Below are 16,586 nucleotides of genomic sequence, written 5' to 3' on the forward strand. Positions count from 1 at the left end.
TTTTTTCATAAACAGTGATCTTCCTAAAAGGTTCTGTTTGCTAAGTTAATTTGAATGTAGTTAATGGATCTCGAATGCATTTGATTTCAAATCAAGCAAATAACGAAGAACTATTAATTCAAAATGTTTAAATTCATGTGGGAGAAAGAAGAAATCTTACAATTTAGTGCCTAATTTTTAAAGTATTCTTGGACTTTTAAAAACAAAGTTTTCTCTTAAAATGTTGAACTTAACAAACAGCACAAAATGTTCAACTGAGTAGCTGATATATGTTTAAGAGTTAGATATAATTTAGAAACATGTTCATCATTTTGTTTAATTAAACACAGAATTAGTATGCTGGACCAATGTCTGACTGAATGCATCTCTGTAAATCCTCATGGTTTGGTCTATGGAATTCATGCCAATCTGCCAGTTAATTGGCACAGTGCAATTTCACAGTGGGATCTCACATAGTAATAGACCAATAAAATAACATTATTATACTTGAAAATAATAGATTCATTTTACTCTGTAAGAAATAAGAATGAGATATGAGATAAGAAAGAACTGGAAGTGAACAATAACCATTTAACAAATTATAAGCAGAAACTTTTTTTGATGATCAATATTTTGATTGAATGCTCCAGTTTTGAATATATTTTATTTACAGAGATTATAGTTAGGATACATCAAACTTAGATTTTCTGATTGGCATTATTTCAATCTATTTAATATAGATGCCATATATGTGGAATGATTAGCTTCATTTTGGAATCCATTTTAAATCTCGGAGGGTTCAGGCTTGATGGTAAATGAGTTCAATAACACAGGTAAATAGGCAGACAAATGAATGCATTGATAACATACAGCCAAACCTTCAATAAATTTGATGACAGATCAAAATTAAGGTTACCAATCAAACTAAGTTTTGCTTCCTTTGCAAAATATTGTGCTGATATATAACATGGCATATATTCCATAGCCATAATCCAGATCTGTATGTAGCTGGTAGATATGTTAACTTGCTGTTCTTAACTATTTCTCCTCCTTCTTTTGAAACCTTCCCTTGCCACTCCTTCACCTTTCTGACCTCTGACCTCCAAACTTTGACTTTCCCTGCCTGATCAGATGGCGTTTCCATACCCAAGAGTCAATCATGGGTTCCTCTCGGCTGATCAGCAGTTTATTAAGCGGCGTCTCATGAAGGTAGTGCTTGCGCTTGTAGAATTCTTTGCTGTAAATATTATTCTCACTTTTTCTTTATTTTCTTTGCCTGCGTTAAAATTAGAAAACAATTTGTGCTGACTTCAATTATCTCCACATTGTCACTCGATTGAAATTTTGACTAATTGTATTTATTTGTAGTTGGTTGTAACAAATAAAAATGCCTTGCAATGTGACATTGCCATTGTACATCACAATATTTACAGTGCTTTTTTTATTCACACCCTTTCTGACTGCTCTATAGGGTGATCAAGGCCAAACTGGCCCGCCTGGTCCTCCAGGGCCTCCTGGTCCTCCAGGGCCACGTGGTCCTCCAGGTGACACAGGAAAGGATGGTCCTCGAGGAATGCCAGGAGCACCTGTAAGAATTCATCCACTTTATTTTGGGGCATTGTATTCTAGTTTCTTTTCAAAGCATGGCCACAAATTATAGGTACTGTACCATGGAACAACAGTGCCTCTGTTTAAGTCTTGTATGCTCTCAACACATTGAGTTAACTTTGGTACATAGAGACATGGAGGAACCATATAATGTTCAGATATTTCCAAAGTTGTAGAAAGGGAATATGATGGAGGATTGCCTGAGTCCTTCTTCTGTAAACCTTAGCAAATGGATTCAGAACAGCATTGTGCAAAACTCAGAAACTCTGGATCCACTGCCTCTAAAACAATTGAAACTCTAACGCCCTTCACTTGCTTTCTTTTTCAAATATCTTTATTGAGTTTAATAAAAAAAGATACACATATAGATCCAATACATAAGCTAGAATATAACCATAACCATATAACCATTTACGGAGTGGAAACAGGCCATGTTGGCCTTTCGAATCCGCACCGTATGACAGATAATTTGTTCATTTCAAATAAAACCTCGATTATACATATTACAATTTATGAGAATCTTTCCCACTCAAACCAATTATATAAAAATATTGAAAAAGAAAAAAAACAAAAAAAGGAAAAAGAAAAAGCCCCTCCCCCGTTAATCAAACCCCTCCCTCTAAACAAGGTAAACTTGTAAATCTAATATATAGGAAACAAAGGACGACATTCGGAAACCAGTCAGTGGCACTCAGGAGTGTACAAGCCCCCTGATTCTTTAAATTATGGTAACACTTTCTTTACCGAGTTTCAATGAATTAGAGGCAGTGGATCCTGAGATACATCGTATAAACAAGCTACTACTTTTTACAGATGGCTGTTAAATTTTAAAGATAATGGTTTATCAAATATAAATATTTATTAGGTTTGCTGAACAAATGTTCTTTGGTTTTAGGGAGAAACAGGATCAAGAGGCGAAACTGGATTGGTGGTGAGTAAAACATGAATTTATTGGAAGATGTTTCAGATCTTTCTGCTTGATTCTGGTTGGGAACTGAGGTTTTCCCCTCACATCCTCCCAGCCAACCACTCCCAGTCTTCCTAACTGGAGATTAAATACTTGGAGTGGATTCCATGAGCCGACACATTAGTGGTGCATGAGCTACATTTCTGTTTGGATGAGTTGCAAATGTTTTTTGATGATTTTGAAGTCTCAGCTACCCAGTTGGCTCTGCTTCATCTTCAATGTCTGGTAGATTTAATAAAGCCACCTGACTCTGTAATTACATTTTAGCATCATTGATAACACATATTCCTTTTGAAAATGTCATATTTTTTGAGATGCAAGCACTTTGTCTTTTATATTTATACATTTGTAAATAATGTAAGTTTTCCTCATTTTTCTTTCAAGACTAATATCCTTCCATGTCTCCCTTGAGAACAATTGGTGTCAATTGATCCAAAGGGCACAAATTGAGAATCAGCTTACTTTGCAGTAACCACATGCAGTACAAATTTCCCAATGACCTCATTTGATTGTGCCACAGTGGAAAATGTAGCCAATTTACACAAACAAATTGAAATAGTAGGCTGCTTTAACTTATTACAAAAAATGGCGAGAAATTTATATGGTAGTTAGATGTCATTAGATGCCAATTTAATCAAAGTTTAAGCCTTTTTATTTTATTAGTTTGTTAAATTCTTCAGAGGAATATTCCCCAGTTTTTATAGGCTGATTGGAAATCATTCACAGGAGCATTGTTTTTTTTTTATTGATTACATTTCTTCCCTTTTTTTTATTAATTGCTATGGACAAGGATAAAAGCAGACAAAATGAGAAAGTGTTTAATTGGCGAAGGGCTAATTACGATGGGAGGAGGCAGGAAGTAGCGAGAGTAAATTGGAAACAGATGTTCAAGGGAGAAAGCCCAAAATGAATGTGGAGGATGTTTGGGGACCACCTGTGCTGGGTTCAGGATAGGTTTAACCCACTGGGACAGAGAAAAGAGAACTGTGATTGACAAAACAGGTGAAGCAACTTGTTAAGAAAAAGAAGGAAGAATGTTAGATTTAGAAAGCAGGAAACAGTAAGGGCTCATGAGAAGTATATGTTAGCCATGAAAGAACTTAGGAGAGCTCAAAGGGGGCATGAGAACAAAAGAAATGGATGAAGGTAAAGCAGCAGATGTAGTGTGTATGGATTTTTGTAAGGCATTTGACAAGGTACTCGTACAGAAAGTCATGAGGCAAGGGATCCATAGAGCCTTGGCTATATGGATTAAAAATTGCCTTGCAGGTAGAAAGAAGAGAGTAGTAGTAGATAGAAAGCATTCTGCTTGGAGGTAAGTGACTAGTGGAGTTCTGCAGGGATCTGATCTGGGACCCCTGCTCTTCGTGATTTTTATAAATGACCTAGATGAAGAAGCAGAAGGGCGAGTCGGTAAGTTTGTGGTTGACATGAAGGTTGGAGGAGTTGTGGATAGTGCTAAAGGTTGTTGTTGTAGGCTACAAAAGGGTATAGGCCAGATACAGAGTTAGGCAGAAAAGTGGCAGATAGAGTTCAACCCGGATAAGTATGAGGTGATGCATTTTGAAAGGTCAAACCAGATGCTGAAAACAGGATTAATGGTTGGATACTTAATAGTGTGGGGGAACAGGGGGACCTTGGGGTCCAAATTCATGCATCACTCCAGGTTGCCGCTCAGGTTGATAGGATAGTTCCGAAGGCCTATGGATTGTTGGGCTTCATTAATTGGGGCATTAAGTTCAAGAATTAAGAGGTCATGTTGCAACTCTACAAATCTCTGATGAGACCACACTTGGAGTTCTGGTCACTTCATTACAGGAAGGATGTGGAAGCTATGGAGAGGGTGCAGAGGACATTTACCAGGATGTTGCCTAGATTGAGAAACAAGTCTTATGAGGCGAGGTTAGCAGAGCTGCAATTTTTCTCTTTGGAGCATAGAACGATGAGAGGTGACTTAACAGAGGTCTACAAGATTCTGAGATGCATTGATAATGTGGACAGCCAGTGCCTTTTTTTAACCTCGGGCAGGAATTCCAAACACTAGGGGACATCCTTTTTTTAAAAAAAAAGTGAAGGCAGGAAAATTTAGGGCAGATATCAGCGTAAGTTTTTTTTTTATATACAAAGATTTGTGGGTACCTGGAATGCCTTGCCAGGGATGGTGGTGGAGGCTGAAACATAAGAGGTATTTAAGAGAGATAGGTACATGGATGAAAAAAAATAGAGGGTTATGAGATAGAAAGTGTTTAGTACTTTTTTTGTGGTAGGAATATATAGGTCGGCACAACATCAAGGGCCTGTTCTCTGTTTAATGTAGTGTTGCAAAATAGCCCATTTGTTCAGTGTTATCCTTCTTAATTGGAAATGCCTATCTTAAGGTCATGGCAGTGACACTTAATTATGCTTTTCACATATTTGCTGAAATCAGAAGTGTCAAGAAATAAAGTGATTACGATCAAGTTAACCAGAGACGAATAGCTTATTTTCTTGACTTGTTGGCATATCACGATTATGATTATGTTGACATGTTTTTACAGACACAAACAGCTGCAAATTATAACTGAGTTCATTGTGATAGAGTTCCAGCAAAAGTTCCCTTCAATATCATTTTGAATACTGTTGCGGGGATGACCCACCTGGGACACGCCACAACAATCAGGTCTCTGACATGGAGACTGGTCCTGTGGCTAAGAAGGGAAGGGAGGAGAAGGGCCAGTTGTAGTGATAAGGGATTCCGTAGTTAGCGGGACAGCTAAGAGGTTCTGTGGATGAGATCGAGTATCCCGGATGGCACGGTGCCTCCCAGGTGCCACGGTCCGAGATATCTCAGATCGAGTTCATGCCATTCTCAAGAGGGAGGGTGAGGAACCAAATGCCATGGTCCATATAGGGATCAATGACATGGGGAGGAAAGGTGAGGAGAGTTAACAGAGTTAGGCTCTAGGTTGAAGGACAGGACCTCCAGAGTAGTGATCTCAGGATTTCTGCCTGTGCCACATGCTAGTGAGGATAGAAATAGGAGGATAATGCAGATTAACACGTGGTTAAAACATTGGGCCAGAAAGAAGGGCTTCAGGTTTCTGGATCGTTGAACTCTCTTCCAGGATAGGTGGGACCTGTTTCAACAGGATGGTTTGCATCTTAACTGGAAAGAGACTAATGTCCTTACAGAAAGGATTGCTAATGCTTCTCCAGTTGGTTTAAACTATATTTTCAGGGGGAGGGGAATCAAAGTGCCAGGGCAGATAGAGGAGAGGAGGAGGGAAAAAATTATGAGGAAATTGCATGCACAGTTAGAAGTCAATGGGTTGAATGTGGAGGAAATGTTCTCAGGTGCATCTATTTCAATGCAAAGAGTATTGTAGGAAAGGCAGATGAGCTAAGAGCATGGATTTGTACCTGCAATTATGACATTATGGTCATTAGTGAAACTTGGCTAGAGGAGGGGCAGGACTAGCAGCTCAATGTTCCGGGCTTCCATTTCTTTAGATCTGATAGAACAGCTGGTATGAAAGGGGGTGGAGTGGCATTGCTTGTCAGGGAAATTATTACAGCTGTGCTCAGGCAGCACAGACCAGAGGGCTCATCTACTAGGGCTACATGAATGGACCTGAGAAACGGAAAAGGTATGACCACTTGCATGGGGTTGTATTGTAGTCAGCAAGAATTAGAGGGGCAAATCAGTAGAGTAATAACAGACAGCTGCAGGAAACATCAGGATATGATGGTAGGAGATTTTAATTTTCCACATATTGACTGGGACTCCCATACTGTAAAAGGGCTGGATGCCTTGGAGTTTGTCATATGTGTGCAGGAAAGTTTTCTAAATCAATTTACAGAGGTACCAATGAGAGAGAGAGTGCAATATTGGATCTCTATTAGGGAACAAGACAGGAGAGATGGCAGAAGTATATATAGAGGAACATTTTCGGGCCAGTAATCATTATGCCATTAGATTCAAGTTAATTATGGAGAAGGATAGGTCTGGGCCTCGGGTTGTGATTGTAAATTGAAGAAAGCCAATTTTGAGGAAATGAGAAAGGATCTAGAATGCATGGATGGGCATAAATTGTCTTTGGGCAAGGATGTGCAAGGTAAGTGGAGGATGCTCAAAAGTGACATTTTGAGAATACAGTGCTTGTATGTTCCTATCAGGATTAAAGGCAAGGTTAGAAGGCATAGGGGACCTTGGTTTTTGAGGGATATTGGGGATTTAGTTCGGAAGAAGAGAGAGATGTATAGGCAACATGCAGCAAATGAGGTGCTTGAGGAACATTTAAAAAAGCATGAAAAACCTCAAGAAAGAAATCAGGAGGCTAAAAGAAGACATGAGGTTGCTTTGGAAGACAATGTGAAGGAAAATCCTAATGGTTTCTATAGGTATATTAAGAGCAAAAGGAAAGTAAGGGACAAAAATTGGTCCCCTATGAAGATCAGAGTGTTCAGCTTTGTATGGAGCCAAAAGAGATGGGAGAGGTCTTATTTTTTTTTCATTAGTATTCACTCAGGAAAAGGGCACAGAGTCATGGGAAGTAAGGAAAACAAGCAGTGAGGTCATGGAACCTATACAAACTAAAGAGGAAGAAGTGCTTGCTGTCTTAAAGCAAATAAGGGTGGATAAATCCCCAGGGCTAAACAAGATATTCCCTTGGTCCTTGAGGGAGGCTACTGAAGAAATTGCAGGAGCTCGAGCAGAAATGGTGAAAATGTCCTTAGCCACAGGAGTGATTCCATTGTTTAAAAAAATCTCCAAAGGTAACCTTGGAAATTATAGGTCGGTGAGCTTAGTATCATTAGTAGGTAAATTATTAGAAGGTATTCTAACAGATTGAATATACAATTATTTGGATAGCCATGGACTGATTAGGGATAGTCAACATGGCTTTGTGTGTGGTAGGTCATATTTAACCAATCTGATAGAGTTTTTCAAGGAGGTTACCAGGAAAGTTGATGAAGAAAAAGCTGTGGATGTTGTCTACATGGACTTTAGTAAGGCCCTTGGCAATGTCTGGCATGGGAGGTTAGTCAGAAAGGTTCAGACATTAGGTATTCATGGTGAAGTAGAGAAATGTATTCAACAATGGCTGGACAGGAGAAGCCAGAGAGTAGTGGTGGATGATTGCTTCTCACACTGGAAGCCTGTGACTAGTGGTGTGCCTCAGGGATTTGTGCTGGGACCATTGTTGTTTGTCATCTATATCAATGATCTGGTTGATAATGTGGTAAATTGGATCAGCAAGTTTGCAAATAACTCTAAGATTGAAGGTGTTGTGGACAGCAAAGAAGATTTTCAAAGCTTGCAGAGGGATCTGGATCAGCTGGAAAAATTGGCTGAAAAATGGCAAATGGAATTTAATGCAGACGTGTGAGGTGTTGCTTTTTCGAAGGACAAATCAAGAAAGGACATAAACAGTAAATGGTAGGGCACTGAGGAGAGCGATGGAACAGAGGGATATAGTAATCCAGTTACATAATTCCATGAAATTAGCTTCATAGGTGGATAGGATTGTATAGAGAGCTTTTGACGTATTGACCTTCATAAATCAAAGTATTGAGTACAGGAGTTGGGATGTTATGTTAAAGTTGTATAAGACATTGGTGAGGCTAAATTTGAAGTATTGTGTGCAATTTTAGTCACCTAACCACAGGAAAGATGTCAATAAAATAGAAAGAGTGCAGAAAAGATTTAATAGGATTTTGCCTGGACTCCAGGACCTGAGTTGCAGGAAAAGGTTAAACAGGTTAGGACTTTGTTCCCTAGAGGGAAGAATGAGGGGAGATTTGATTGAGGTATTTAAAATTATGAGGGGGATAGACAGAGTAAATGTAGATAGGTTTTTCCACTGAGGATAGGTGGGCTACAAACCAGAGGACATGGGTTAAGAGTGAAAGGGGAAAGTTTAGGGGGAACTTCTTCACACAGAGAGTGGTGGGGGTATGGAACAAGCTTTCAGGTGAAGTGGTGAATGCGGGCTCAATTTTAACAGTCGAGAAATTTGGACAGATACATGGATGGGAAAGGTATGGAGGGCTATGGGCTGGGTGCAGGTCAGTGGGACTAAACAAAATAAAATTGCTTCGGCACAGACTAGAAGGGCCAAAGAGGCCTGTTTCTGTGCTGTAATGTTCTATAGTTCGAAAAATTTCAATGGTTCTTTTTCCCCCACTGATACTGCTTGACCCATCAAATTCCTCCATCAGTTTGTTTAGCTTCAGGTTCCAGCTTCTGCAAATTCCTATGTGTCTCCTGGCATCTGCTTCTCATGTTTCAGGAGGAATCTCTGTTTTCAGGCTCCATCTGAGAAGTAAAGTTGGTTCTGGAATTCTATATTCCAAAACCATATCAAATCACAAGCTACAAATATATTTTATTATTATCATTATTAAACATTACTATGTCAGAATAACAACCTCCAGCATCTAGGTTTAATACTATTATCGTATCTTTGAAAATTTTAAAGTATTTTATTCTTGCCTTGCCGAGTAGAGTCTTACTGACCAAATCTTCTGTCTCCCCACGTCTGTACAAGATCCTAATTCTGTGCATCCTGCTTCCTTCCTAGACTCCAGAGCCACAGCCATTAGAGCAGTAGAGCCTTCAAGGATGTCCTCTCCCTGATACAAACTGAAAGCTTTGGCAGTCAGCCCTACCCCTGTCAGTAATGTCAGCTGTCAAACCTCTCTGACTTTAAATGTCTCTGATATTCAGAAATATTTAAAAGCAATTGAAAAATAACTCAAGATCTGACCCATCATTCTATTTAGTTGTTGGTTCTCAGTTAAATTGAAACATTTTATTTTAAAAAAGAACTTCCTTTCCTCTTTACCTGCAGCCTTACGATTCTTGGGCTGTGCACATAGTCTAATCTGATACATTTTCCGAGACAACTCCCAGCATAAATACTGGAGAATCTTATCAAAGTTAACTTTCTCATATTGGTCTCCATTCAGCATTTCAAATTTGTCAGATGATTCAGGATTTTCAAATTTAACAACACATGCAAGGAAATCCGTGAGTTGCATCTAATTTAAGAACACTAGCCATCTTGTCCGTAGAATGATCCAAGCTATTATTTTTTTCTGGGTATCAACGTCAGGGTCAATCCAGTGGAACCCAAATTGTGAGAGACTTCCTTCAAGGTAATAATGTTGTGCCAGTGATCAATTGAACAAACACCTGGTTCCAGGCGTTACACAGCTGCAGCTGATCAATACTCCTTTTGCTTTCTGAATCAAGCATTTCACAAAATGACCTCATTGCACATTAAAAATTGCCCCTTAGTTGACAGAAGATGAAGGAAGTGGTTTGAAAGAAAAGTTGCCAAATGTATCAAGCTTCTGTTTATTTCTGTAATATTGGTGTAGCCATTTAACTCTCTTACTTTAGCCAAAAACAGATGCCTGCTCATCAGATAATGCTTTTTAAAGGAATTCCAGTGAGTTCAGATCATTTTCTTTGCTGTTTTTTTTAGCTACACCTGTCAAACTGGATAAAGAAGAACAATTAAATGCTCAGAGTATTTTCTTTTGGGGGTTAAAGTAGGATTGTTTTCACACTCGAGATTGTCCATGTAGTTTTGGAGCAGCACAATTGAATTTCCAAACTCTGGATAACATTTGTCATTCTGGGGAGTCAAAGTTAAATTGTGCTACAGGTGGATAGTGATCATTGGACCACAGGGAGAGGTTTTCATTAGGCTTTTGGATTCTTTCTGCCAGAAGTAGCAAAGTTAATGAAAGTTAATTTACGATCTGGGAAAAAGGTTAGTTCCATGAAGCCTGGAATTTAAAAGTAAGTTTACAGACATTTGCGAATTGTTTAGTGCCATATCAAAAAAAAACCAGGATTTTTTTTCAAATAACTGGCCTTTAGATAAATAAGAATCTATTATTTTTGAATTGATTTTTACCTCTGAGTTGAAACCAAAGTAGGTACAACTGATGGATGAATGAAGTTAAACAGCAAAGTCTGCAGGCACTGGGATTGCAGTGCTGGAGAAAATCAGCAATCACGCAAAATCCATAGGAAGTAAAGGGTCTCCAAGATACCTTGACGAAGGACTCAGGCCCGAAACATTGGTCACCTTTAACTTCCTATAGATGCAGTATGACCTGCTGAGCTTCTCGAGCACTTTTATGTATTACGTTCATGATTAATGAAATAGCATTTGTGCTTTTATTATTAATGTGAAAGGAGTGCAACAAAGCTTTATTCAGCACTTAGGCAAACATAAGAATAATATTTTACATGATCATGCTTGTGTAATGAATGAGAATCAAGCCTGTTCCTCCAATCAGATAATGAAGACAGAAGTCTTTACTGACATCTTCAACACCTCGCTGCAGCAGTCCATTGTTCCTGCAGGGTTCAAGATAGCCATCAGAATCCTGGTACCCAAGAGGGTGACAATAACAGGCCTCAAAGGCCTCCACCATTATAAAATGCTTCAAAGGTCTGGTGATGGAACGCACCAAACCACATGTTCCAGATATGCTGGACCCATTTCAATTTTCCTATAGAAGAAACCATCCTACAGACGATGCTATAGCCTTGTCGCTTCACTCCATCCTGGCCCACCTGGAGAACAAGTCCTCATACGCCAAGCTGTTGCTCACTGACCAACTTGGTGTTTAATCTGATCATTCCCCAGATGCTGGTGAAAAAGCTGTCATCACTTGGACTCAACGCCCCTCTTTGTAACTGGATCCTGGACTTCCTCATGGAAAGACCACAGTCTGTCCAGGTTCATAGTGCTGACCCACGACTGCATTGCCAGATCCACCTCCAACAGTGTCATCAAAGTTGCAGATGACACAACAGTCGTTGGCCTCATCAGCAACAACGATGAGTCGCACTACAGAGAAGAGGTGGAAAATCTCATGAAATGGTGCAAAACTAACAACCTGAGTCTCAATGTGCACAAGACTAAGATGATTGTAGACTTTAGGAGGACCAGAAATGACCACCCTCCACTACATATAATCAGCTCTATAGTAGAGAGAGTGGAGAGCACCAAGTTCCTTGGAGTTCACTTAACTCATGACCTATTGTGGACACACAACATTTCCTCACTTGTCAGGAAGATACAACAACAGCTGCATTTCCGAGAAGACTGAAGCGGGCAAGGTTACTGGCCACCATTACACCAACCTTCAATAGGAGCTCTATTGAAAGTGGCCTGACTAGCAGTGTGGTATGGTTGCTGTAGAGAAATTGATCAGATGTCATCCACAGGACCATAAAAGTAGCAGAGAGAATCACTGGAGTCTCCCTCACCAACCCCCCCCCCCTCCCCCCCCATCGACATAACCTACTGGGATCATTGTCTGAATAGGATGGTCAAACATTGAGGACCCCTTCCACCCTGGACACAGCATCTTTCAACTGCTCCCATCAGGGAAGAGATACAGGAGTATGAGAGCCAGCATCACCAGGCTGAGGAACAGCTTCTTTCCACGGGCAGTGAGAATGCTGAACGACCAGAGGAACTGCTCACACTAACCATCCAAGACTCTCATATTCATGAAACAATAGTTATTTATTTGTATTTATGAAAACTTGTTCTGCATATGTATTGTTTGTCTGTAAGTATGTTATGTCTGGTTGTGTGTCTGCATGTTTTGCATCAGAGATCACTGTTTCATCAGGTTGTACTTGTACAATCAGATGACAATAGACAGGCAAAATTTTAACCAAAATCAGTGACTTTATCAATAGACCTTTAATGTATATGTTTCTGTCCCTGTAAACTGCTAGTTAGCATAAAAAGTCTTGACTGATGCATTTACAAAATTAGAAATCAGTCAGTCCAGTAATAATGACTCCATGTGCTTTTTTTTCTAGGGACCGCAGGGGCCACCAGGACAAAAGGTACAATATTACTATAACAATACTGGAAAAGTCATTACGCTCCTTATTACCAGCACTTAACCCAGATTTGGAGGAAATTGGCTACTGTAGTTCAGGGACTAATACATGATCCTCTCTGTAATTTTAACACTTTTCAAAAGAATGCATCATCTACAGCAACATTCATTTCTACTTTAAAATAATTTGGCATTTGTAATAATAGGGCAGTTTAAGTTTTTTCCTTCAGAAATTTTATGTCGAGAAAAGTTTTTCTTTTGAAAGAAAGTTACTGGTGTTCCTACCCCACTGATGGCAAAACTCTGGAATTTAAATTTGAAACATGTAAGGTTACAGTTTCTGTTACAACCCAAAGAAAGCTTTAATAGATCACTGCCACATGATTGATACTGAGCAAAACTTTGGAAGTGTGACTGATGAATGGGTTTTGCTTTTGCTGTGATCAGGGGCTGCTGGTGTTTTCCTGTTTCTGAGGTAATTCGACGACAGACTTCCTGAACCTTCAGTCAGCACCTTTTACAGTTATCAGAATCGGCTGCCAGGTTACTTTTTCTGATAAGCTCAACACACAATTTATGGGATTTCTTCGTTACCACATAGTAAAGAACATCAATGCCATATTGATAGTCAGCAGTCTGTCACCAGCCTTTGAAAGGATGTCATGGAAGCACCAACCAAACAACAAACAAAAAATGTTAAAAGCAGTATTCATTGCCTTGCTCTTTGTTTAGTTTGTTCAGGTATAGCAGGATTGAAGTATTTCATGGCAAAGGTGGTTTCAAAAGGATATATAGAGAGTATTAAACAAACAATAGGGTGTTTTGTATTTACATTCGTCCCTCCCCAAACCTGTTGAATGAGGAGCCATGAGCACAAAATCGAGGCTGATCCTGAGGGGCAGATGACTTGGAGGGTGCTACTCTGTGGGATGTGCCTCTTCTTAGATAAAACATTGTGGTGAAGCCACACCAGTCTTTTGAAGAAGGGCGCTGTTCCAAGTACTCATTCAGATTCAAGAGCAAAATTGCAGTGGATGCTGAGATAACAGCAGTAAATGTGGAACACTGTGGGTCAGCGAGGAAGGGATGAGGGGAAAAATGGGGGGAAAGGCATCAGAGATCTGGAGAACATTCATCAGCTTGAAGCAGCACTAAATCTGTTACTCCTTCCTACTGAGTACTTCCACTATTGTCCTTTTTAATTCAGGTCAATGAGCGTTCACCAGGACGAATCTTAAACCAGACTCGTTCACATACAGAGACACAAGAATCAATTTGTGACTTGCTAGTGATGTTTACCTATCTCTAAATTTAATTTAATTTTTTTTAAAAATGTTGAGATACAGTAGCCGGCCCTTCTGGCCCACGAGTCCACCCCTGCCCAAATACACCCATGTGACCAATTAACCTACTAATCCCATACATCTTTGGAATATGGGAGGAAACTGGAGCACCTGGAGGAACCCACACAGGCATGGGAAGAATGTATAGCACCAGATTTGTTAACACATAAAACATCACATTAAGAGGATTATCTGAGAATTATCATGGTATTATTCATGGGAGTTTCCTGTCTGCAGATTGGCTGGTAAATTTCCTGCAGTAAATATAAATATATAACATATAAAGGTGTGAACTGATAGCAGAATGAGACCACACAGTTCCACAAGCATGACCTGCCCTGATCTGATTGTTACCTCAACTCTGCATTCCCATCTATCAGTGCTAACATCTCATCCCATTAGTAAGCATCCATTGGCCTCTACCTTAAAAGTATTCAATGATGTTCTTTCCCATTTTTCTTGAGGAAGAAAGTCCACAGGATTTATTACCTCTGAGGGAATAAAATCATAATCTCTGTTTAAATGGCTGATAAGTAAGCTCTAGTTCTGCATTGTTCCACAAAAGAAAACCTGCTCTCTACATCCACCCTGTCAAAACGCTTGAGATCACAATGTACATATTCTTGCTTATGCAGGCATACAGGTACGTGATTAAAAAATCTACAATCTTAGACATGTTTAAATAAAAAGAGACAATAAAAAACAAAAAATGTATAGATAATAAATACCCAATGCCAGAAGAGTGACTTGACCATATAGTCAGACCAGTCCCTGATTAGTGTACCAAGGAGAAGTTCAAGAGCCTGATGGCTGTTGGAAAGGAAATATTCTTGAACCTGGATGTGCTGGTCTTCAGGCTTTTGTACCTTCTGTTGAAAGGTAGCAGTGACAAGAGGCTGTGACCAGGGTGATGGGGATTCTTTATGATATTGGCTGCCTTCTTGAGGCAGTGCTTCATGTAGATGTTTTCAATGGATGGGAGGTCTGAGCCAGTGATGGACCCGTCTACATTTGCTACCTTCTCTAGCATTCTGCATTCCTGGGCATTCAAATGATGCAACCTGTTAGCATACTTTCCTTGTGCTTCTCTAGAAGTTTGCCAAATCTTATCAGAAAATAGATGCATTGGTGTGCTTTCTTCATGGTTCCCTCAATTTCCTGGCTCCAGGAGAGGTGTTCCAAAATATAGACTTACAGGAAATTGAAGGTTCTATCCCCCTCTACCTCTGACCCAACAATTCTAAGTCCCTCAGCCTCCCCTCCCTAAGATCCACAATCGGCTCCTTGTACGCAATGAGGTTGAGAGCAAGATTATTGTTTTGGCACCACCCTAGCAGGCTCTTGATTTTATCGTGTATTCTGACTCATCATTTCCATTTCTTTGGCCAACAATAGTGATGTTATCAGTAAATTTATAGATGAAATTGGAGTCAAACTTTACTTGTGAGTGTACAGGGAATAGAGCCAGGGGAGTAAGTATGCAGCCTGTACTCATTCTCAGTAATAATCAAATTAACTTTCTCTGAGCAAAACAAGAAGACCAGAACTGTACACAATACTCCAAACCTGGTCTCCCCAATTACACAATAAAGCCACAGCATAATCTCACTTTTGTTTAGACATACAGCACAGTAACAGGTCCTTCCAACCCACGAGCATGTGCCACCCAAATATTACCAATTAACCTGCCAACCCAGTACATTTTGGAGGGTGTGAGAATGCCCATACAAACATGAAGAGAATGTACAGACTCCTTATTAGCAGTGCCAGATTTGAACCTGGATTTCTGGTGCCTTAATAGTGTTGCACTAAGTACTACACTAACTAACAATAAATGATAACATTTTGTGGGCTTCCCAAATTGCTTATTAAATCTGCATGCTTGGATCTTATGCATCATGCACAAGAACATTCAGATTTGCTGTGGGTCACAGGCCTCTGCAGTCTCTCTTCATTGCTGGGACTTGAATAGCTGAGTTACAGGAAAGGTTGAATAGGTTAGGACTTTATTCCCTGGACTGTCAGAGAATGAGGGAGATTTGGCTGAGGTGTACAAAATTATGAGGGATCTAGATAGGGTAAATTTAAACAATGCTTTTTCCACTGAGCTTGGGAGAAACACACACAAGAGGGCATGGGTTAAGTGTGAAGGAGAACATTATGGGGAACTTCTTTCATGAAGAGAGTGGTGAGAGTGTGGAATTAAATGTTACCACAGGTTGTATTTCGATATTGAATGGAAGGCACATGGATGGGAGCGGTATGGAAGGCTATGACCTGGGCGCAGGTCAATGGGATTAGACAGAATAAATAGTTCATCATGGAGTAGATGGGCCAAAGAGCCTTTCTCGGCTATTTAGAAAAGCTGCTTTTTTTTCCTGACAAATGGATAATTTCTCATTTTCCATTTGCTAAATCTTTGCCTATTCACTGAGTTGAGTTATTATATCAAATGATGTCAATAAACATGTGAAAAAGAAGAGGCAAGTAGGAATACAGCAAACAGCAAGAAAATGTTCTATGAGAAATATTGGTGGAAGAGAGTGGAAGTACTGTAGTTAAAAAGCCATTTAAATCTAAAGGGATCTGTCAGGAACTTGGGTTGAGTACCAAGTGCCATTGTAAATGGAATAATCTCCGTGTGATAATTGGTCGATAGCTTTTAACATTTCAAAGTGGGTTAGATCTGAATGCCGATTTATTGAACTGAACTCCTTTAATTGAACATTGGCATCTTACCTTTCCTCACTCCAAATCAAATCAATCCCACACCAGAGTGTTCACATTTCTCCCTAACTCTTCCTTACAGCTCTTTCCCCTCC

The 16,586-nt window shown here is 39.6% G+C and overlaps 1 protein-coding gene across 7 annotated transcripts in view; it reads left to right on the top strand.

The window, feature by feature from the left end:
- Nucleotides 1-16,586, top strand: part of LOC138757692 (collagen alpha-1(XXV) chain) — a 173,623-nt gene that overhangs the window by 23,335 nt on the left and 133,702 nt on the right. For 5 of the 7 annotated variants that reach the window (XM_069925401.1, XM_069925399.1, XM_069925400.1 and 2 more), the window contains exons 3-6: nucleotides 1,111-1,188; nucleotides 1,451-1,567; nucleotides 2,483-2,518; nucleotides 12,399-12,425. In XM_069925401.1, the coding sequence (XP_069781502.1) occupies nucleotides 1,111-1,188; nucleotides 1,451-1,567; nucleotides 2,483-2,518; nucleotides 12,399-12,425 (258 nt within the window). The remainder of the gene's footprint in view (nucleotides 1-1,110; nucleotides 1,189-1,450; nucleotides 1,568-2,482; nucleotides 2,519-12,398; nucleotides 12,426-16,586) is intronic. The other 2 variants (XM_069925404.1, XM_069925405.1) reach the window with 2 other exon arrangements.

This window comes from Narcine bancroftii, chromosome 3, assembly GCF_036971445.1.
Source record: "Narcine bancroftii isolate sNarBan1 chromosome 3, sNarBan1.hap1, whole genome shotgun sequence".
NCBI lineage: Eukaryota > Metazoa > Chordata > Chondrichthyes > Torpediniformes > Narcinidae > Narcine > Narcine bancroftii.